Here is a 24591-nt window from a genome sequence, read left to right on the forward strand (position 1 = left end):
TGACAGAGCTCTATACTTCTCTTTAAGCCCCTGTATGCTATATACTGTTCTATACTGCCTTATACAACTTTCTATAATTTATACTGTATTATAATGCTTTGTGTTGCTTTACACCTCTCTATATACTCTATTTTATACCTGCCTACTGTATACTATAAAGCCCTGTATGCTATATTTTCTATGTTGCTTTACACTTTATACTCCTGTATATGGATTTATTCTATCCTTGATCTCATTTCACTGTATTATAATGCTCTAAAATGCTTTCCAGAACTGTAAAGGCTTACACGTGTAAACACCTGAGGGAATGTGAACAACGCGCCGATGGCTGTTCATATGATTAACATATCTCCACCCACGCAATTACACGGTGCTCTGCTGCTAAAGTGGAGGCAGCTCACAAAGTTCTTAACCTTCCCAAAACAATCGGGCGGACACCTGGATCGTGTGACAACCACAGCCGAGGTATTTGCATGCTGCTTGACAATCATTCATGCACACCTGCCTATGTGACGGCCTGCAAAAACAACTGATTTGCATATTCATTCTCACCCCCCTCACCACCCCCCTCTCTTGTTTTTGTAACGAATTCATCCCAAATGGTCTCGTTGTAATGCGCGATCGCTGTCGGGTGGAGCTACAGTGAGAGACTGCGCACGAAAGAAAAGGCTCTTATGAAGCCCAAACAGTGCGTGATATCAAGATGTACAATTTTTTATTTTTTATTATATGCAAAAACATAAAACATGAGGTAGTGTTAAAAAAAAAAACGTGTTGTTAAGACTGCTGAATCCATCACGGTGGACAATCGATTGGGATTTTCTAGCAGGTCGTGATCTACAGTAATTCGGAGGTTACAATTTTAATTACTGATCTACTGGGAAATGTTTAAAACCAAGTGCAACTGAAATAAAATAAAATTGACAAAAATGCTAATTAGGACCAAACTCAGGTTTAATCCTAGCCCAATTAGTGTAATACAAGCTGTGAGAGACAAGACAAGGCGCACTCAGAGTTAAAACTTTACAGAGTGTACGCCATTTTGAGATTTATTAAAGCAACCCAGTTATCTTTGGGGCCAAGAGGAATCATAAATTAAGGTTAAGTGAGGTTGAATGTCTGTTTATTTCATATTTTACTTCATTCATATGCCTTTTCTAAATGTTTGTATTTAAAAAATATGATTATAGTATTGCTAATTGTTAATATTGGTAATATTTTTGGGTGGCTGGAACAGATTATCTGCATTTACATTATTTCTTATGGGAAAAACGGTTTTGCAATACGATATTTCAGCCTCCGGAAAGGAATAAATTTGTATGCAGAGGTACCAGTGTATGTACCGAGGATGTAAACACTGTGAAATAGCACAATAAATAAGAGCAAGGAAAGTGTTAAACAAACGAAACTAATTCATAAATAAAATATTATACAGTGAACAAAATAATTAATGAGATTTCTTTCTCTTACTTTACAACAAGGAATGAAGAAACCCATCCAATGTATTCATGAACATGTGTTTGAGTGTCTGCCGTGTGTGTGTTTGCCGTGTGTGTGTTTGCCGTGTGTGTGTGTGTGTGTGCGCGTGTTGATGCAGCAGTACCGATATTGTAGGTGGCGAGCGGTGTTTTCTCGTGGTGGTGGTGGACATGGTGGTGGTGGTCTCGATGAAGGTGGTGGACATCTCCGGGGGCATGGCCGTGGTGCGGGCCGATCCGGCAGCGGGGACGTCGCCCACCAGCCGCACGCTCCCGTTGATCCGGATGTTGGGGTTGCCCTGAGCGGCCATGTTGAGCACCTTGAGGCCGTTGTAGTAGAGGCCCGAGAGCTGGCCCTGAAACGGCCTCCTGCGGTCCGTGCCACCGATCGTGATGGTGGCCTGCGTGTTGAAGATGGTTAACTGGCGCCCTGAGACGAGAGCAAGGGGATATCCAGGCGGGTTTATTACAAGGAAGATAAAGAAAATACCGAAATAAACAGGAAGCAGTTCAAACCTGAGCTCAATACAGCACCACAGATTAAAGATTAACGATCCTTTTAAATTAGGGCACCTCACAAAATGTCATACGAGGAAAACCGTAAAATAAATAAATAAATAAATAAAATGAAAAGGTCAGGCTGTAAACTGGGGAATTAGGCAGCCTGGAACTCAAGAAATGACTCTAATTTGCTAAATGACTATATAGATTATGAAACATTTAAGCAAATTACGAGAAAATAAAAGCTGCGGCGTGAACACAACGTGATGGAATATGATTCCAAAAATCATAATGGTGATGAATCAACAATTTATGATGTACTTATAACGGTTTTATCATTGCGTTTATGGAAAATTTACTAGTTTGCTATTTACTACTCACTGAGCATGCAATCTTTAGAATCAGAGAGAAAGAAGAGAGAGAGAGCAAGAAAGAAAAGGAGAAAGAAAGAAAGCAGGAAAGAAAGAAAGAAAGAAAGAAAGAAAGAAGGTTATTGATGGTGAAGGTTGAAGAATGGTGCCGGTTACCTTTCTCTTGCAGCCACTCCTCTACAGGCCGGGCATATTTGAACGGGATTTTCTTATTTGCCATTTGCAATCTCTCATTATCGTTGTTGCCTTTAAAGTTTAAAAGAGAGCTTTAACACTCGATCATGGCAGGGCATTGATTTAAAAAGACTTTTTAAACACGTTTAGAAGGATTTAGACAAAGAAATTTATGCTCTATTTGAACGCTGGCCTTCATCTTTTAACTCTCATTCAGTGACAGGAGAAATGGGCCGGAACGAGAGGCTCGTTATCGTCTCCTGACGAACATTAGTCATTATCAGAATCACTGAATAGCTGCATAACGAACACCAGCAGGCTTAAACTCTCGGCTGAGAGCGGGTGAGGAGATGCCGGGAGTCGCATCTCGTTCTCTGTCGCCTGGTTTTTATCATTCAGCATTAGACATACAGCTGGCTAACGTTAAGTTTTAATCAAACAAACAAACAAACAAAGAAACAAAAGACCTTTTAATAGCACGGTTCAGCAGCTCTAGCACAGTCACATCGCAGTGTGAGACATCTGCAGGAGGAACAGCAACTGCTTTCTTTTCTCTTTTAAAGCATGTGGCAGAATTGCAGCATTTACTGTACTATAATAATAATTATTATCACAACAATATTCTCTGTACATCTTCCAAAGTGTGGATAAATATTCTAACTTCATATGAATTTCAAATGCCAAGAACAAATGGTGTGATTTAAATTGAAATACATAACTATTATATAGGAATTTTTCTTTTATTAATTATTTTACAAATCATTTTTTTTTACAAAAACAGAAAAAAACATTCTTACAAAAACATTTGCATTTAATTATTTTATTAAATAAACATAAAACAACATTGTTAGGAACCATAATCCCTGCTTTTCTCCGTGTACTTGATGCCTATTTAAAAAACAAAGAGTGATAATTCGATTAAAAAAAAGACACCTACGTCTTGCTTATATTTCATTATGAGGGGTGGATCACGACTGGTGTGATTTAGCACTGTTTGTTATTTTTTAAGATACGACTAAACATTATTCCATAAAAACACACAAAATACACACAAAAACTGTGAATAATAAAATGAAGCAAATTGCAGGAACTTGTTACGTTGCAATAAGATTGAGGTCTTGTTAGTTACTCTGGTTGGGTTAAAAAAAAGGAGCGACGTTACCATCGAAAATCAGACCCTGCCCATGGGTTGTTTTTTTATTATTGTTTAACTTTATATCTCTTTACGTTAATGTTAATCCAAGCACAAATATGAGCAAATTTGGATCCTATAAAACAGTTCCAAGTTGTTTTGATGCAAACATGATGGAAAGGTTACACCGAGTCGGACGTTCATGTAAAACTTGCTGACGACACAGAAACCTTTTTGTGAGTTGAGGGGAAAAGGCATGGCGAGGGCACGCGCCCGGTGCTCCGGGCGATCGCGAGGGCAGGGGCGCTCAGCAGTCGGGTCTTTAGTGAACAGATTGTGTGGTTTGTCTCAGGAAGGGACGGTAATAAGAATTAATGGAGCAGGTGTTGCAGAGCGAGGGCGGGTCGCCGCTCAGAGGGGAAAGGTGGAGCGGAGAGAGCAGATGGAGAGAGCGACCGGGTCACTCGTCACCATTACAGCATGAAGGTGCCATGACCCCTTTCTTCTTTAGCGTCTTTTAAAATAATTCTCTCTCCAACACACACATACACATAACCGCGGGCATGACTTCCTTTTGAACGATGACAGGATTGAAAAAAAAATGCAAACTTGCATAAGAAAAAAAAGTCATTCACAATAACAACTTGGCAAATATGAACAGTGTTTCTGGGCATCTCGCTCAACACCACTGATCACTGATGTTAATAAACAACAACTTATTTTGTGGGACTGAAGATCCGTGAGATGTTTATTACAGTAGTGATGAATAGATCCTGAATTTGTGCTCGGATGCCCCGATCAGATCCCACCAGCATCTCTTAAGCACCGCTACTCGTCTAGACACTTGTCTCATGTCTCACTTCTGATTTAAATGATATTTCATTTCAAAATTTAAAATATATATCTGTGAGCATTCAGCAAATGGAGCTGTAAATCACAGTTGAACTGCTACCGTTGTGTTTTTTATTTTTTATTTGATTCAACGGCACTAATGTTTATTGCCTGATTTGTCTCAAGCTTTTAAAATATTAAAACTGACCAAAATTATAAAGTAAACCCTGAAATGCTGTGTAACTGGTGTTGTTTAAGTGGCATGACTCGTACAACATGATTACCTTTTATTTTTGCTGCTCAACACTCCGGGTCTTTAGGGGGCAGTATAGCACCACCTGCTCATAAACTCATAAAGAACAAAAAGGAAGAAGAGCTGAAACTCTTGCAAAATATGAGTATTTGCCCAAGACGAGAGATGTAATTCACTATAGAAACTTTGGATTACAGGAAACAGAAACAAACGATTAGTATAAATTATTAGCGTATTAGAGGTACGTGACCTTCAGTGACTTCAGATGCTTCAGAAAAAAAAAAATGGACAATACAGCGCTCTGCTTGTGCTCACAGCCTCAGAGCGACTTTGCAAAACATTCACAACTAGTCTAGCTGTTTCAAACTGCTGATGTCATTTCCTGTCTTCTCTCATTATTCATGGCCAGACTTTGCGAGCGCGTTCTTCTTCTGATCCCGAAAATTACGGCCCTAAAAATAACACCTCTGCTGGACTGAAGCACCTGCTTCCGACCAACACCTGGTTCTCCAGGCCTCCCCAAGGGTCTCGGACTGAACCGCGCCTCCCCTCGCCGCCTGCTACTCTTAGCGCGCATCATCTATAATGCTGAAGTTAGCTTAATAGCAAATAACAAATGGACAAGCTACGTCTGTAACTAGGGCACACGATTGGATCCAGGTAGACCGTACTCTGCTTCCAAAAAACTTTATGTTCATCCCTGTGCGGATGAGAAGTTCGAAACTTCCACTTTGACCCATGTGACTGGATTGACAACCACGTGGGTATCCTTGCTGCTAAAACCTTTCAGTTCATTTGAACAATCAAGAGTGTGTTTAAATGCGTGTCACGCGTGTTTTAGTGTGTCACTCCCACAATATCCCACTGAACTGAATTCCATCATGGCACGTCATCGTGTGTCATCCATAATTACGTCAATGTGTTTAAGGGCGAGGACTCAAGCTCACATTGATTTTTTATTCTTATCTCATCAATACGTCATATTCTGGATTGTTCTCACCCTTTGTAATCAGCCGGCTCTTTACACATTTCTAAACCTCACATTATCGCCTCATGATTCTGACCCTCGCCGTTTTGTTTCCTGCTCTGATTATGGATTTGCCTCGTTCGTCTGCCGGCTCCATCGATCCGGCTCTGCATTACGCCAACGATTTGTAAGGAAAAAAATATCTCGCCATCCTGCCTCGAACTCCAACACCTCACTGTTAACGGTTCTCTACAGTATTTCCCTATATTTTTTTTAACAGCTCAGCCCAGGTCTCAGAGGTCCCTCAAAGTGTGTGTGTGTTTTAATATTTAAGTTGCAATACCCCACCCCAAGAGATAATGCATTCATTTTCATACCTCATACTCCTTTGGCAAATACAACATTCCTCCTGCAAATACACCGTTTCAGGGTCTATGAAAATAAGCTACTTCTGAGCCACGCCCCTCAACAGAGAAACGAGCTACTTCTGAGCCACGCCCCTCAATAGAGAAACGAGCTATTTCTGAGCCACGCCCCTCAATAGAGAAACGAGCTACTTTTGAGCCACGCCCCTCAATAGAGAAACGAGCTACTTCTGAGCCACGCCCCTCAACAGAAAAACAAGCCAGAGGAGGGGCTTCCTATATGACTTCACATTACGGTGAAAAGTTTACATTGTGTTTCTCCTATTTTTTTGTTTGTCTATACATGCACACTGGAGACCCGTCAGAATGTCTGAAAATTACAAAAAAAAATTTTGGCATAATATCTGCCCTTTAAATTATTAGAACTTAGTTACAGCTGTATGGAAAAAATAGCAGTGTCCTCCGGAGAAAGTCTTCTCGAATAAGAAGTCTACACAGCACTTGTACAGATTAGCAGATGATTAAACTTCACTATTAAAGAATTTAAAACTCATTCCTTACTATTTTTTATTTTTTTTCATTTACACACACACACACACACACACACACAAATCACAAATGTGGCCTGGGCTCCTGAGGACGGTCCGTCTGGCACAATAAGACCGCCAGCGTTTGTCTCGGGCTCCCCGGCGGCTTCGTTTAATTTCAGGATTAGACCAGGGGTGGATATTGAAAGCTTATCTTTTCCCGCCTTTACTGTGAGATTTATAAGGTCAAGAGATTTTTGTATTTGATTTAAGTAATTGTATTTCACTTGTACGATACAAAGCTTTACGTTTACAGAATTGCTGCTTTCAATCTCCTGGAAATAACGGATCGTTCCCGTCTGAACGTCTATGTATTTTCGTCCTGTCTTACAGCGGAGTTGGGTCACTTCCCCTGCGCGCGTTCTCCTCCTCTCCCTGCAGCTTTCCCTGCGACGTCTGAGCCCCAGGGACTTTTTATCATCTCAGCGAGAGGGCTGGGAGGCTCTGCGGCGCTCCATCTGATTGCACAAGATGTGAGGTCGATGCATTGTGTACGCTATGTACCCAGATGCCGACACGATAAGGCTCCTTTTTGCTTTAGTATCTAAAGGGCTCTGAGATACGGGAAGCTTCGTGCACCGACTCGAGGTCAGAGAGAGCATCGCTGTTTTTACACGTCCTCTCGGATTCGGGCGAGTTACGCTGTTCAACAGTTTACACAGAAAACTAAAGCCAAAAAAATCTTTTTTTTCATTTTTCTCAAACTTTTTGCAAAAGTAAAAATGTGAAATTTCAAAAAAGTTTATCTGATCTCATAACCTTTTGTTTTTTAACATAAATTAATAAGTTCTTCATTTTTTATGTATTCATTTTTTATATTTTACTTTACAGATGTTTACTTTTAAACGATAAGTAAAAATTAATTCAATTAAGGCATTTTTACTTTTATTTCTCTAAAAATTTAATTAAACAGAATTTTGGATTTAAGCCATTTCTTCCATTTATTTTATAAAAAGCTTTTATTCTCATATTAAGCAGTTTTTTCATTTTGATGAAACCTGATTTTTTTTTTTTTACATAAAAATGTATAATAACAATAATAATAATAATAATAAACCACTATATTAAATTAACATGTACCGTGCATTTTTATTAAACCCTAAAAATAGAGATATAAATTAATATAAATATAATAGAAGAATTTATATTTCTTTTAGATTAAGCAAATTAGATTTTATTTTGTCACCACTTCTTTACAGTACTGTAATAATTGATTTCCTTAGGAATGGTAGAAACTACCTGATTTCTGGGTGTGGTGTGTGTGTGTGTGTCTGATTCCCTCAATAGGACGTCACACACAAGAGTATGAGTGTGTCAAAGTGGATGTGTATGTTTGTGTGTGTGTGTGTGTGTGTGTGTGTGTGTGTGCATCATTTCCCTTGAACGGACGATTTCTCATGCGGAGAAGCAACAGCACCGATACGCTTCTTCTCGTACATTTCATTGGAACTGTTCATGCACTCGTAGGCATTGCTCTGTATGTATAAAGATAAACAATAATAATAAAAAAAACCTCATAAATAATAAACAAGTGCTTTGTTTGGCTTCATGTCTTTACACGTGCACGTGCAGAGCCTGAACACAACTCACTGTATCTACGCTCCTGCTGCCTTCTGTACAGCTGAGTTCAAAGTTTAAATAGACAATTTGTCTTTTTTTAACACAATCTCATCATCATCATCATCATCATCATCATCATCATCTCCTACACTGTATAACACACACGCACACACAAACACACACACGGGGAAATAATCTATCGTTCCCGGCTCCAGAGCTGTGAACCCTGTGTGTTAGTGAGAGTTCAGTGGAGTGGAGGAAGAGCAGTACTCACCTGCCAGTCCCCGTCTGAGACTCGTCTCAATACACACACACACACACACACACACACACACACACACACACACACAGACCCACAGACTGCAGTTTGAAAACGTGCGTGTGTGTGTGTAAAATAATAGTGCTTCACTTATTTTCTCTCTATAACCCCCGCCCATATAACGTTTATGCAGCCTGGTATACTGTACACACACACACACACACACACACATGCACACACACACACTTAAACACCTACACACAAACTTACGCATACACTTACAAACACACTTAAACACACCTACACAGAGTCAGCTTCACACTATTGTGTGCTTGACCAGGCACACGGATCGGTGCAGTGTGATGAAAAGCTGCAGTCATCACTTATTATATCTTTACTCTTCACCCTAATCCTATCTATCTATCTATCTATCTATCTATCTATCTATCTATCTATCTGTTCTTCTTTCTGCACTATAAAATCTTTCTAACTGTCTAGACCAGCTAGATGAACAGGTTGTCTCTAACATATCTCTCATGTGTCTATCGAATCTCACGTGTCTCTTGTATGTCACTTACATGTATCTCAAGTGTCTGGCTTGTCTCTCAAGTGTCTCTCGCAGGTCTCATGTGACCTTACGTCAAGTGTCTTTGCATGTCTCTCATATGTCTCTCACATGTCTCACAGGTTTCTCTTGCTTGTTTCTCAAGTGTCTCTTGGATGTCTCATGTGACCTTTGCATGTCTCTTTTGTGTCTCATCTCAAGTGTTTTCATCTCTCTCACGTATATGTCAAATGTCTTTTGCATGTCTCTCACAAGTATCTCTCGCTTGTCTCTTGTTTGTCTCTCCCATGTCTCTTGTTTGTCTCCCACATGTCTGTGACCCTGCATGTCTCTCAAGTGTTTCTTGCTTGTCTCTCGTGTCTCTCGCATGTCTCTCATTTGTACCTCACATGTCTCTCGCATGTCTCACTTGTCTCCCGCAGGTCTCTTGCATGTCTCTCGCTTGTCTCTTGTGTGTCTCTCAGTCCTAGCAGACAAGAAGTTCTTTAACGCCCCCCTCGCCGTATGGAGGCATGGTTTGATTTGTACTGCAGCTGGAAATCTCGCTGTTTTAAATAGCGATCTGTCAATCAATCCTCCTCCTCAGATTCCCTCCTACAGTTTCAGCACGAAGGGAGCTCAAACACAACAAAAGCGGTAAACAAACAAAAAGCAAAAATGAGCCGAGGATAAAAACATCAGCGATTCCCTCTTTCAGAGCGCTGACAGCCAGAGAGCTTGGCTAATCGATGCTGTTTGTCAGTATTGATCTCCAGGCGTGATTTACAGCAGTCAGGTGAGAGAAAGAGACGCCAGACTGGCCTTGATTACATCAGAGCCGTTACTCATCTTCAGGTTCATGATACAACACCCTGAACACACCTCGTCCAATCTGGAGCAAGCGATGAGTTCTACACATCACCAACAGGGGGCGCACTTAAGTATTCTTTTATTCATGTTTAGACATTTGATAATGTACATTGTAATATTCCACAGACACACAGACTTTATTAAATCTTTCCACCAACTCATTTTTCATCTATCTATCTATCTATCTATCTATCTATCTATCTATCTATCTATCTATCTATCTATTTATCTATCTATCTATCTATCTATCTATCTAACCTTTATTCCATGCATGTCTTTTATCCTGCTCATTATCCAGCTGTTAATTTAACCACTTATCCATATTTCCAATCTCCCAACCCTTAAATTGATTTGTCAATCCGTCATCCATCTATCCATTCATCCATCGCCATGTTCACCCACCCGTATGTTTTTCCCCTTTCTGTATTCAAAATGAAGCTCTACTCAGAAGCTATAGTCGACTTACACGCACCATAAATAACTGGAATTGTACTTTGAATAATTTGCACAAAACAAACAAGCAAAACCTCCTCGGGCAGCAGAAACTACGAGGCTCGTGAACGCCTGATGTTCTCCCCGTGTGAGCCATTTCTCTTTTCATGGCTGAGAACAGATAACAAAAATCTATTCACAGTCACACAACAGGCCCTGCTTCACAGCTGCCAAAGTGTTGCGTGACACCTACACCTCGCCCGAGGTCAGGTTATAAAGACGGTCCTGCCCTGACCTGCACATCCCGCAGCTCATGTCTGGTATTTCGAGTGCTGGAGATCCCCAGGACGTCCATGTCTCAGCGTAATGGACTCGCTCGGCCTTCTTTTTCGAAAGCAATTAGACCATCCAGGGCGGCTAAATTAACTTGGCAACTTCTTTGCCTTAGGAGCTGGTGCACTGGAGCCATTTACGATCAAAAGCTCGAAGCATTAAGAAAATAAAGCGCAGCTGTTTCGACACGGCTGAGCGCCTCCTGCAAACATTCGCCACCTTGCTTCATTTCCTCTTTACTCCTAATCTTATCTCTGCAGCTCTACATCACTGAATTCTTCCTTCACTAATAGTGTTGCAATCTAAGACAGAAAAGGATGGCAGAATTTTGACACTCACGAGCAGCCATGGAGGGATTTTATCGTCGCTCGCGGACCTTGAGGCGGAAAGTCAGTTACATCCGTGTTTATAGAGACATCCTGCGTAGCAGTGACATTCATAACCTCGGTGATATACTCCTGTAGTTAACACGCTGCATGAGAACCTCGAGCAAGGTCACTGTAGAAAGATCTCAGAGTCTTAAACTTACAGACGCTCTGCGCTCCGCAGCGCTCCCGTATATCATGCTGAACATTCAGTGCTTCAGATGCCCGAACTTTCCATAACTCTTAAAACTCAGAGCATTTTAGGCATTGTTTGTGCTAATTTTATTTTTTTTTGTTGTTTTTTTATAAACATATAAAGGACTCAGGATTGTGCAGTAAGTGGCATATCCTTGTTTTTTAGCACAATCTATGCAATATGATGAACTGAATTTTATTTCACAACTATTATTCCAACTAAACAAACATAACTGAGCAAAAAAAAAAAAAAGGTCACAAATCGCATAGACACGTTTTTATTGATGTTTTGGGTTGTTTCTTTGATAATTATTATTATCTTTGATAATTTTTTATTAGTTTTTAATTTTTTTTTTTTTTAAGTTTTTAAGAGTTTTCGCATTGTCGTTCCCATTGGGTTTTATTATATTTTTTTTAACGGGGGTTATTTTTAAACAGGGTAAATTTTACCGCTATCTGAATATGGTGTATATGACGTCGCAAAAATGTAGAACTACAGTATGCTGGGTTTCCGGCAAAGATCTCTGAGTGCTTTACATGTGCTTTGTTTATTGTGTTTAATAGAATTATTGCAATTTGGTCCAATTTTTTAAAAATATACCACACCTTTTGCAAAAATATACAACCCATGTGAGTGTGTGATTTTTTTTGTTTTCGTGCAAATACTCATATTTTGCAAGAACACCTCTTCTTAATCTTTATGAGTTTATGGGCGGTTGGTGCAATACTGCTACCTACTGGTCTGGAGAATTGCAAAAGTTTTGCAAAAAAAAAAAGTGTATGGGGGTTCAGGGAGTGTTTTTAAGTTCTTAAAAAAAAAAGATTGTAAAGTGATGTGCTATGAAATTTATATATGTTTATACCAAGATTAACATTTACTTATTATTATTATCATTTCTATTATTATTTAAGTGTTGTTCTAGATGACATCTCAGTTCATGATTAAAATATTTTTAAGAACATGGCCGAATGAAATCTAAATTCTCCGGCAGTCATGTTGTTACACGGCAGTAAGTGGTCAGTGTGTGTGTCTTGACTCGGAGAGGAGGAATATTACACGGCTGATGCGAGCGGCGCTGCGGGGGTGATGTCGTCAGCCTGAGGAATGACGTTAGCGTGAAAGTGGAAGCTTGCTCTCGCTGTGCTTCATCACCCCAAAACCCACAGCATCCTCGCAACTGCGAGGAGTGTGTACACAGCCCGGGGCACACGCACACACACGCAGGACACTTATTATTCAGGAGAGTGTGTCTGAGTCAGCAGCATACTGTGGACATGGCCTGGTGTTAGCTCGCGGCTCATCAGCGCTCGGCTAATTACACGCTTTACGTCTTCTTGTCCTGATCTCTATGCAGATCTGCTGACCCTCGAGTCGGCATAGTTCTAGGCTAAAATGTAGAGTGTGTACGTGCATGAAACGTACATGTACATGTCTATATTTTTCTAAAACAGATAAAGAGCAACTTTTTACCTCCAAAGCACTATGAACACATCCATGTTTGTCTTTTATTAGCGATAAACTAGCCAGAAGGGGCAGGACTCAACAGGAGGTCAACATCACTTATGGTAACTGGATCATCTTGTGGTGGAATGCTCTTTTTGACTGTTTTTGACTACAACTTACTTTAAGTTTTCCTCCACTAATCCGTAGTGAGTTAAATCTCCCGTCGCGGAGGTGAGTATCCCTGAGACGATGGAACGTTAACTCCCCGGGACCATCAAAGTGATTGGGCGGCCGTTACATCCACCCACTTGTGAAAGAATGGCAGGGCTTGAGGAAGATTGGCCGGTGCTTAACGTTCTGGCCTCCGCTGGCTGCTCGCAATCGCGAGTGAGCGTGACGCATGAAATAAACGACACCGCTCTCATCATCTTGCCGAGAAGTTTAAATCAGGACACGTGTAAAGAAAATTGGCTTTGTCTGCTAGGCCTTACATCTCCCTGAAGAGAACCGAGACAGTCCAATAGTAATAAAGGAAGCGCAGACAACAATGAAGTAATAAAGATTGGACAGAGTCATTTACTGCCGCCGTGAGGAGACCGGATCATTTCAATGCCCTGACGTGACATTCATTTATTTTTATCAATTATAAAGACACCGCGAGGACGTGAACAGGCAACGTGCAGCACTGCGGCTGCGAGTCAGTGTTCATGCGTCTGATGTGTACAGAAGGATTAGTGCTTTTCCATCGACATGACGCTAGCGCTTGATGTTCTGTTTGTACAAAGTGTCTGCCGAGAAATCATACAGAATTTATTTTCATTGCGAGCAACGAACATAAATTCGCGCTAATTGTAACTGAGTTTACATTTTAATTTGCTTTCCTTATCATGATTTGTCTCCTTCCTCTGGCACTTCCTGTCACTTGCTGGTCTTTGTAATGATTCTTTTTACAAAATGATTATAAAATCCAAGATAAATTTTCCTTTACTTGATTAAAGCCACAACATGCCTTTATAATTAGGCATGTTAAGCTCACACACACACTTAAATAGTGACTACGGTACTACACACAGTCCAAAAATAACTGTTGGAGCTTTGAAGCATTTAACATTCCTGCTTAAAAAAAAAAAAACTGTGTAATTTTTCCTATCCATCTTTATTTTCTTGGGGAATTAATGGCAACCATTAATGTTTCTTTTTTAATAGCCCCCAGTATATATACAGTATGTCTCTTCCAAACGGTTGAGATGTTGCTTCATAGTAAAAGTATTAATACGGTTCCCAAATGTGTTCGCCAATATCACCCAGATCCAGATCAACATCTAATGATATTGTTTAGCACAGTATAAACAAAACTGAATTTAGCACAACCAAATGGTAGAGATGGCCCAATCAGGTTGTTCATTTTTGATACAGCGACTCAAAATGTGTTCTACCAAAAAGTTGAGCGGAATGTTAAAGTTTAAAAAAATATATTTACTTAAGCTACCTAAACACTCAAGATTTTAGGCTGAATATATTTAAAAAAATACTAAACAATTGCAACGTTGATTATATTTGTATAAAAGGATTTTCTAAAGGTTCTGCGAGTTAAAGCTAAATGGTTTAATGTTAAAATGTTTTTAATCTCATACCAAAATCCAGCATTTAGAATTTTCCATATTTAAGTGCATAAAATATTTGAGTTCAAATCAGTGCAGACGTTTTTATTGTGCACGGCACTGGCTTAATGTCAGTAAGGGGAAAGAATAAAAATGGAAATTAAAGGGGAAAGTTAAGTGCAGTGCAGTACACACACACACACACACACACGCACACACACACACAGAGGTCAAACAGAGTGACTTTGGAAATAGAGAAAAAAGCAGTTGCTGTCCGTTTCTGCCTTCTGTCCACACGTCTCTCCCTTATTATATAAGCAAAGATTAAAGGAGATAGACGAGAGGCCGTACCTGAGGGGAAGTGCTCGTTGATGGCCCAGTTGTCCACCTGAAGCGTGGCGTTGCCCCCGTTCCGCGTGAAGCGCACCACGTGGTACTTGCCGTCGTTCACCGGCATGCTGCCCTCCTGCACAATGATGTCGACCATCCCGATGTTGAACGTGACGCCGATTTTGCCTTGTTCCTGAAAAATATACCGGATTTCAAATAAGGAACAGCTTGCAGGTTTTAACACTGGCATGAACTTTTGCGAGTACACTTCTGCATAGAGATAATTACTTATTTAAATGCAATCTATAATCTATTGTCCTTGTTTTAGCTCAGGATCTTTTAGATCTTAAAGGCATTTGCATCAGCGAAGTCTGATCGTGATAAAGCAGTGCCCTTAATGAAAAGAATTCATCAGCCCTTTCCCGAGCTCATCGATCCAGATCAATCGAGTTAAAACTGCAAGATAAGGAAGCTTTATTTGTCAACTGAAACACAGCATTTTCTTACTGAGATCTGAGTCACAGGTTTGACATATTTATTTATTCATTGCTACAAGTGAAGAAGTAAATTAGGGTGTGTCCTAAATAATCAATAATAAACATCTCAAAGAAAGTAAAGATAACAACAAGTTAAGCATGGTTTTAAAATGATTGATCAAAACAAATATACTTTTCTCGGTAATGCCTAAAAAAAAGTAGCTAGAATTAGTTTTTTGTATCACAGAAATACTATTACAATGATAATCATATGATCGCGTTTAGCTCAATGGGCCAAACACAGCACGTCATTTGGTATCACTGGCCAATCAAAGTGCTCCATTTAATATCAAGAGCCAAATCAGCGTAACATCATGAACAACATCCTGCAGTTATAAACCCTCTACACGCTCCAGGGGGAGGAGCTTTGTGAATATGGGTGGGATTAGTGGAGTAGGATCATGGACTGGAAAAAAAACCTTGATGTGACCCTGGACATTTTTTGGATCTTTCCCAATGTGGATGTACCCAGAAACCACTGCAGGATTTTCCCTGGGTGTTACGTCACTGTGATGTCATCGTGATGTCAATGTGCAGAAGTGTTCGGATCTTATACTGCAGCATCAGCGCTCTTTATACATACACAGAATTAAAAAGCACGCTTCGACACATCGATCCTGTTAGCTTCATTTTTCATCCTGTCTGACGAGCGCTCCTTTTTCGGTCCCGCGCGAGCATTCTGGCTTGTTCAGACATATTTTACGGTTATGTTAAACCAGATCCGGCATTGTTCTTATCGGCGGCAGCATGGGAAAACGATAACGGGTGACGAATAGCATCCGGGGAGATGTTTATCATAGCATGGCGCATTTATCACTCCGGAAATCTGGGCCGGCACTTTCAAGTTCATCCTGATGTCAGGGACGGCTTCTTGCTCCTTTCGTTCCCGGAATTCCGACATTTTTCCGTAATAACCAGCCCTCTTTCTGACCTTCTCATTATGGAGGGTTTTTTATTCTTTGCAATGACTTAAAAAACAAAAAGAATACCGCATTAATTAAGCCAGATGTTGACTTGTGGACGTGATGTCTGGTGATTAATATTACGCTTAAACACGTTGCACGATTGCAACAAGTGAATCGAGGCGATTCCTAAAGGTCACAGTGGTTTATGTTACAAATGTCACAAAAATACATTAATTTCCCAGAAGCTCCGTAGGCTGTGTGTGTGTGTTTGAAAATAAACTATTTAACAGAATGGAATGTCTCCAAACATGTGGACAGGAGACACGCTACACAAGGAGACGTTTTCCTCTTCCTTCTCTTTGTCTTTCTGTCTTTTAGCTGCAATAGTCCTAAGATAAGAGGGAAGCCGTTTCAACATCTTGCAGGGAAGGGCTCGCTTTAAGTGCCGCTCGCTCGTTCCTCATCCAATTTCTAATATCACCCGAGTGCGTGCGAGAGAGCTTCTGGGGAAGGAAACGCTGCTGGCGAGTGACGCATGAGCGGAGGCAGCGGGTTAAACATGGCGAATATTGAATATCGCACGCCGAGGTTTGAGTAAATGTTTCATGTGGTTGGATGAGATAGGAGTTTCCCCGAACGCTCTGTTTATCTGCGGAAAACTCCCTGACATCAAGTTTATAGAAAATTAACATCCGAGTGATTTTAATACAGAACGATTCGCCTGGAACCTCATTCCCTCCTTTTTTCATTTCCTCTGCTGTGGAGCTTTTTCTCATTGTCATGGTCGCTGGTGGAAAATAGCTTATTTATTTATTGTATTTAATAAATAGTAATGGATTTTTTTTTATATATATTCCTTATAAGTATCTACTTATTTAGTGTCTTTCTCTTCTTCTACTTTTGAATAAGCGTGAATGAGTGAGTGAATGAGTGAGTGAATAAGTGAGTAAGTGAAGAAGTGTTTGTGTGTGTGTGTCAGTGTGTGTGAGTAAATGAGTGTGCATGAGTGACAGGGTGAATGATTAAGTGAGTGAATGAGTGTGTAAGTGAGTGAGAGAGTGAATGAGTGAGCAATGACGTGTGTGAATGGGTGAGTGAGGGACTGAGTGTGCATGAGTGAGTGAATGCGTGACTGGCGACTGTGTAAGAAAGCGAAACGAGTAGATAAGCGAGTGAGTGACTGAATGAATGAATAAGTAAGTGAATGAGTGAGTGAGTGAATAAAGGAATGAGTGAGTCAGAGGTAGATTGAGAGATCAAACTAGATGATTAGGAGATGAATTTGTGATTGAGTGAATTGAGTAGTAAGTTAAGGAGTGTGTGAGTGAATATGCAAGTGAGTGAGTGAATGAGTGTGTGCATGAGTGAATGGTGGAATGAGTGAGTGGTTGATATATTGAAGGCAAATTAGATGAAAGCAGATAAATTAGTAAGTGAATGAATGAGTGAGTAAGTAAGAGATTAATTGAGAGCAAATAAATGAGTGAGTAAGAAACTAAAGGAAGAAAAAGTGAAAAACTGAAGGAATTAATAAATGAATGAATGAATAAGTATGCAGCATGATGGTTTAGTGGTTAGCCCTGTCGCCTTGCACCTCCAGGGTCCGGGTTTGATTCCCGTCTCTGTGTGCATGGAGTTTGCATGTTCTCCCCGTGCTTGGTGGTTTTCATCCACGTACTCCGGTTTCCTCCCACAGTCCAAATACAGATGTGGATTAGGTTAATTGGCGTTTCCAAAATGCCCGTAGTGTGTAAATGAGTGTGTGCCCTAAAATGGATTGGCACCCTGTACAGGGTGTACCCCGCTTAGTGCCCTAAGCCTCCTGTGATAGGCTCCAGACCCTGAATACAGGATAAAGCAGTATAGACGATGAGTGAGTGAGTGAGTGCGTGAGAGTGAATGTATGAGTGAGACAACGTAAACATGTTAAAGTTAACCCTTTACATGGATCTCCATACTGCTCTCTGAATCACCTACACACTCACACACACCGAAAGAGAAAAGTGTTTGTGTATGTGTGAGAGAGAGAGAAAGAGTCGAGTGTGTTGGGATGATAAGATAACTCTCAGCGCTGTCGCTCACGTTATTTCCCACCTGATTGTTTCATCAATTACACGGCCGAGGTCAGATAAAAGTCAATTTTTAGCTTAGTGTTAAACAGAGAGCTTCGTCGCACAAAGACACCCTCGAACATTTTTTTTCTCCGAAACCTTAACAGAGTTGTTTTTTTCCTGCCGGGTACAGTGCGGACCTTAGCTGTGGATTTATCTGAGCCGATTATGAGACTTGTTCAATACGACTGCGTTACTCAGCACATGGTGATAACTCCATCAGTCAGATTTTAATATAATTCAAAAAATATACTCCGATAACACGTAATAAACCTAATACTAGTTAATTCACAGGATGTTTATAAGCATTCGTAAGTGTTTATAAGTGCTCATAGGTATGTATATATGTGTTTATAGGAATTTATAAGTGTTCATACTGTAAGTGCTTATAAGTGTTTATAAGTGTTCACATGGGCATTCATAGGGGTTTATAATGATTTATAAGTGCTTATGAGTGTATATAAGCATTTAAAAGCGTATAAAAGTCTTTATACTGTATGTTTATAATTGCATATACTGTAAGTGTTTATAAGTGTTCATAAGCATGTATAAGCATTCATAAGTGTCTTTTAATGCGTTCATAAGCAGTCATAAGTGTTTGTGTGTCTTTATAACCAAAAAAAGGTTACAAAAGAAAGTAACGATAATATATATATATATATATATATATATATATATATATATATATATATATATATATATTAAAAAATATCAATAAATAAATAAATAATGCTTATTAAAAAAACATGAAACAAATTGTAATGTACTGTAGGACTAATATGGCAAAGAAAGTTATTTAATTAGTGATTTTATATATTTTTTATTATTAGTTTTAACTATTTTTTATAATGTTTAAATAATAAAAAAATTATAAAATTATTTATTATGTATTGTTCAGCACAACTTAATCAATATTATCTTTTCTCACTGGCCTTGGCATTCAGGAGCTTGCAAAGCGACAATGGGCATAATAAATAAATAACTGAGTAAATAATACTAATCCATAACTAATCCAGGGCGTTTAAGGATGAGATGGTCCCGCATTTGCAGCTGAAACGTGCGTCTCCAGAAGCGAAGAGCTATAATTGGGAAATAAACATGTAATTAAAATTGAGCTTGAAACAGGATTTTAAAGCGCTGCCTCGAGACGGCGTTGGTGTCGATGTCGGTGGGGAGTGAGGAGTGACAGTGTGGTGGTTATTTTAGGATTTAAAGCACGTCAGGGTAACCACGCCGGGGGAGGTTTCCTCCATAATTACTCCATCAGACAGGAGAGGAGAAAAACAACAACAAAAAAACCCACACTACACAACACAACACAAAGCCCACATCACGCTACAGAACACTAAACATGCCTCGCTGCTCACAGCTGCCTTAGAATCAGCGGGCAGGAGTTTATTAAAAATTATCTTACGTTTTTTTTTTTATTCTTTACATGACGCAGTCACAGATGATACTTATATTAAAAAAAAACTTAAATCACATTTTATGACTAAAACAGATACACAATAACAATTGTGTAAAAACGTCCTCTATGTATTTAATCCCCTGCTACACTAATGCACCCATCCCAGTGTTCTGGCACCTCAAGGTAGAACATTTTCCTCAATGCCATTCTCGGACTGTTTGTCTGAAACGCTGGCCTCCCAGGAACTCCTTTAATGGCCCAAAAACATTTTCATACCCAAGAACTACAACATGTATTATAACAAAAAATGCGCATGAACACACAAGCTACAGTAGTACGAAGTATTTGGCCAAACCTGTTAAGTATTAATGCTTCAGCATCTTGGATAATGCTACACTTCCAACTTTGTGCCAACAGTTTTGAGAAAGCTATTTTCTATTCCAACATGACTGAGCCCTAGTGCACAAAGCAAGGACTATAAAGACATGGTCTGATGAGTTCGTTGTAGAAGAACTCGACTGGCCCGAACACAGAGCCCTGGCCTCAACCCCATCGAGCAGCTTAGAGAATGCGAGCCAGGACTTCTCGTCCAACATCATAAGAGCTTTACAGGATGAATAAACACAAATTCTCATAGAAACACTTGCATTTACATTTAGGCATTTTGACAGACCCTCATATCCAGAGCGACTTACATTTTTTTTTTCTCATTATACAGTACATCTGAGCAGTTGAGGGTTAAGGGCCTTGCTCAAGCGCCCAACAGTGGCAAGTTGGTGGTTGTGGGGTTTGAACCTGGGATCTTCTCAGCCTTCCAAAAAGAGTGGAAGCTGTTATAGCTGCAAAAGGGAGACAAACTCCATATTTAAAGTAAAGTTGTTGTTGGATTCAATATTATTGCAGATTTGCCAAGTACTTTTGTCCATATAGCGCACCTTGTTAACCGATAAAAGTACCCTTCCATCCTGATATCACTGACCAGTGGAGTGTTTATACTGTTTATCGAAGCCTTTACACACATTTAGAAGTGTGACAACACAAACTCAGGCGTTGACAGAAAAAGTGATGAAAACCCTGTTTACGAAGGGGCGTCCAACAGCTAAGTGTGTGTGTATGTGTGTGAGCATCTGTGCCGAGGAACTGGTGAGTCTCCAGAGTAGCTTATGGAGATATCAAACGTGGCGATGAGGCAGAAAGAGCCCTTTAATTCACGGTGAGCTGCTGATTTGCTTGCCAAGGCTGTTGGGTCTACAAAACAGCGGCAGCTGCTAGGCAACATTTAATCTGGCTGGAACTTGCTACATCGACATTCTTACCGAGAGGGGAAGGAAAAAAAAAAGAAAGAAACGGCATGGCAGAGAGGTGCGTCGTGCACTAACTTTGCTGACAGGAGGAGAAATCTGTTTCCCTTTACCCCTCCATTAGATATAGCATGTAACGGGGGAAGATTGTTCCACTGAATGTCGTTCAAGGAGGAATTCAATATTTCCGAACGACAACAACACAAAAAGCGCACGTCGACGTTACATCCATCTCCTCCTGTTTCTTCATTCAGTGAGCAATAAAAGCCTTGAGGAAACATCCTCTGAGGCAAAATAAATCTGTAGGACGCTTTGTTAACAGGAAGCAGGAGCGAGCGAAACATGATGGAACGTGAACGCTTCTCTCGAGAAACATTTTTTTTCTCTCTTTTTTTTTTTTTACTCTTAAGCTGGAGCAGTTATTAATCAGGCTCACCTGTAGAGGGCGCAGCTGTGAGTGCATGGAGGGGGGTTGCATTCAGTCCCCCTAAGCAAACATCGCACAGTTACAAAATTATTATGACGGCGATTTAATAGATTTTTAAGCTTAGCGCCGTTTCATGATTCGAAAAAGTTATGCAGGACTTTATGAGTAAACCAGATAAAAATTCTTTTCCGTGATTTCACTCACTAGCACTCGCTGCTAACTAGTAAAAAATACGTTAATGCAATTGTCAGTCGTGAGACGTTCATTTGTTTGTTTTCAGTAAGCGCGTTATTCAGGTTAGTGTAGCATTAGATCCCTTTATTATCCTGGTTGAAAAACAGGACAACACCCTGGCTGACTTAAAAAAAACAATAAACAAAGCTCTGACACTGGAGACTCCTTCCCCAAATGATAAATATCATAGAATTCATCTGTGACATTAACATTGCTCATCTCTTTTGTACAGTCGAGTCTAATTAAATCGCTCCGTACACGATAACATTCAGGTTGAAATATAACCCTGAAATGAGGTTAAATGATATGCAAATTCTCAGAGTGAGACAACGGATATGCAAATGATAATATGATTTAATTCTTTATCAATCTATACACTTACTTATATACTTATGTATATACAAACTAGTTTACTAGAAGCGAGCTAACACTGGACAGTGTGCAAATTTGCATAATCATTAATATACGTACTGTAAGCACCACCATTTGAGACGTGAACGAGATGCTCCGCTTTAATCATCTCACTACTCCACATGTACAGTAAAACAATGGGATTTCATGGCTCAGGTTTGACTTTCATGGCTTGGCGGTTTCCCCACAACCCCGACACCTCTCCTCGCACCCCTCTTTCCACCACTGCTCATTTACACCCATCAGTCTTTACACATTTTGTCAAGACTGCCACCATAACTGCCTATCTAAAAATAAAAATAAAAGTTGCTTGTAGATATCATCTGACATGATGTGAAGCTGGCATTTTCACATGAGCGCAGCTTGCTAACGTGCACCGATCGATACCGACACTGAGCGATTGGGAGGAACGCGATCTCACCGGGAATCATCGGATGCGCTTCACGTCTGAGAGAGCCGTGAGCTGGAGTCAAACGCAATCAAACATTAGCGTCTGTTTTTCCTCCGCCGACAAAGCAAGAATGATGCCGGCTGTCAATCAAGGCCAAAGGAGCGTCAGATAAGGCAAGCACTGCGCCAAGAGACACAGACAGACAGACGGCTCGGCGGAATGCCGGGACAGCTCTGACGGCTGCGTGCAGCAAATTACAGAAGTGTCTTTGTGGCTTATAATAGCGCAAACCCACTCCAAAGCTTCGCTAGCTTCACTAAGAGTGTCTATTATCACTTAAACACTTAAATTAAGGTAGTGCCCTGGTAACAGCAGGGACATGTTGATGATGAGACAGACAGCTGGAGGTATATAAAGTCGCAGTAAATGTTTATTAGATGTAAATCCTGGCACAATGCAGTCACAGGTGAAGTGTTGCTGTGTTTCGGAGCGAAATAAACAACGCAGTTTGTTACTTGTTCGCGTTTCTCAAGGTTATATTTAGCAATATTTACACTCAGAAAATCGACAGCTAGTTTTGCGCTAGCTGCTAGCAAACTTGTCATTTATAAGTTCCAGAATTAATTTATTTATTTGTAATCACAATAGTCACAATAATTTAATTTGCAACATTTCCTACTTGGAAAACCCTTTTTTTTTTTCTTTTTACATGTAGTTTTCATAATGCATAGTTTTCATTTTTTTGAAAATGTTTTACCGGTTTTACTTTAACCTTGGCATACAGCCTCACGAATTTTAAAAATGTAAAAAATTTGTCACATTTTTTTGTTGACTATTTTAAATTTTGCACATTTTGCAAGAAATTGGCATACTTGGCATAAAAAAGCGTTTTCGGCACACTGTACGAGTGAATGAATGGCGGCTAAGTTGTGCGTACGTCTAGAAGGCGACAGGGGATATTCTAGCAAAGCGAGTTTACATTTTTTTGTGTTTTTTTTTTTTTTTTGCATTATGTGCAAGATTTAGTAAAGACAGCACCACGGGTCTCAGAAATCGTAGCAAGCACTGTAGCAAGAAGAAAAAGGAGACACTTTCAGTTTTGTTTTTAAAGCATTCGGTGCCAAGAGGAATCATAAATTAAGGTTAAGTGAGGTTTAATGTCTATTTCTTTCATATTCTACTTAATTTACATGTCTTAACACTATATAAATGTGTTGCTTTTTTATATGCACAATTATGATTATAGTGTTGGAAATGGGAATATCTGTTTTATTTTTGGGTGGCTGAAACGGATTATTTGCATTTACATTATTTCCTACAGGAAAATGGGTTTCACAATATGAGATTTTGGCTTAAAATTTAGAACAGATTAAATTCATATGTACCACAGTAATACTTTTCATGTTAATCTTCATTACACAGTATGGTGATCAAGTTCAGAGACTAGCCCTACGGCTATGACCTGGGCTTCATTATCCATGTTTTTTTTTCGGAGCCGAAGAAGTGAATTTAAATTAGAAATTGGGAAAATTTATTTTGGATAGTGGTTTGATTTAAACATTTGTATAACAACAAATGTTCATTTCTCTAATAGTACTGTATCTAGCTTGATTACCGTGTGGGTGTTAAAGCTGTATGTAAAGCCATGATCTGTTCAAAGCGATGTCACACAGATCTCGTTAAAGATTTTCCTAAAACACGATCTGAAGTGTTATATTTCTCTTATACAGTACTTGTAGTAAAGTTAGAGACAAATTAGTTCCTCTCCTCACTGAAACAGTTAACCAAATCTCTCTCTCTCTATCTTTATCTCTCTCTCTCTATCTCTTGTTGAACTCATTGTCGTTTAAAGTGCTGCTTCTTTCCCGAGTTGAGAATAGAAAGCAGTACATCACGGACTCTGGAGCGTCTCTCCCTAACAGCTTCTGTCTCCACAGTTTGAGGCAGGTGCGTCTCCCACAATGCGTCAGGAAGATAAGATTCTGCAATACAACCGCTTCACGGGTCGGAACAACCTGAAATCTGGGCTGGAACGCTCGCTCAGTGAGAGCTGCCTGAAAATCAATGAGCGAGACAGCACATGCAATTACCTACCTGTCTGCCTCTCAGCGCAAGCACCGCGTGGAGATTTGCGGCCCTCGTTCCTGGGAAAAATAGGGAGCATGAATGAAAGCACTCTGGGGTCCATGTCCTTGAATAAAATCTCTTCAGTTCGAATATCACTCCGAGGAAGAAAGACTGAAGGCACGCTCGCTCCTGCCTGACAAACACTTCC

The 24591-nt window shown here is 39.9% G+C and overlaps 1 protein-coding gene across 8 annotated transcripts in view; it reads right to left on the minus strand.

Annotated features, from left to right (window-relative positions):
• The window catches only part of nrxn3a (neurexin 3a), a 327753-nt gene that overhangs the window by 36743 nt on the left and 266419 nt on the right, over window positions 1-24591 (minus strand). For 6 of the 8 annotated variants that reach the window (XM_053509388.1, XM_053509387.1, XM_053509385.1 and 3 more), the window contains 3 exons: window positions 14614-14785; window positions 2507-2596; window positions 1604-1908 (listed from right to left, as the gene is read on the minus strand). In XM_053509388.1, coding sequence (XP_053365363.1) covers window positions 1604-1908; window positions 2507-2596; window positions 14614-14785 — 567 coding nt within the window. The remainder of the gene's footprint in view (window positions 1-1603; window positions 1909-2506; window positions 2597-14613; window positions 14786-24591) is intronic. The other 2 variants (XM_053509390.1, XM_053509389.1) reach the window with 1 other exon arrangement.

The sequence above is a fragment of the Clarias gariepinus genome, chromosome 13 (assembly GCF_024256425.1).
Source record: "Clarias gariepinus isolate MV-2021 ecotype Netherlands chromosome 13, CGAR_prim_01v2, whole genome shotgun sequence".
NCBI classification, from domain to species: domain Eukaryota; kingdom Metazoa; phylum Chordata; class Actinopteri; order Siluriformes; family Clariidae; genus Clarias; species Clarias gariepinus.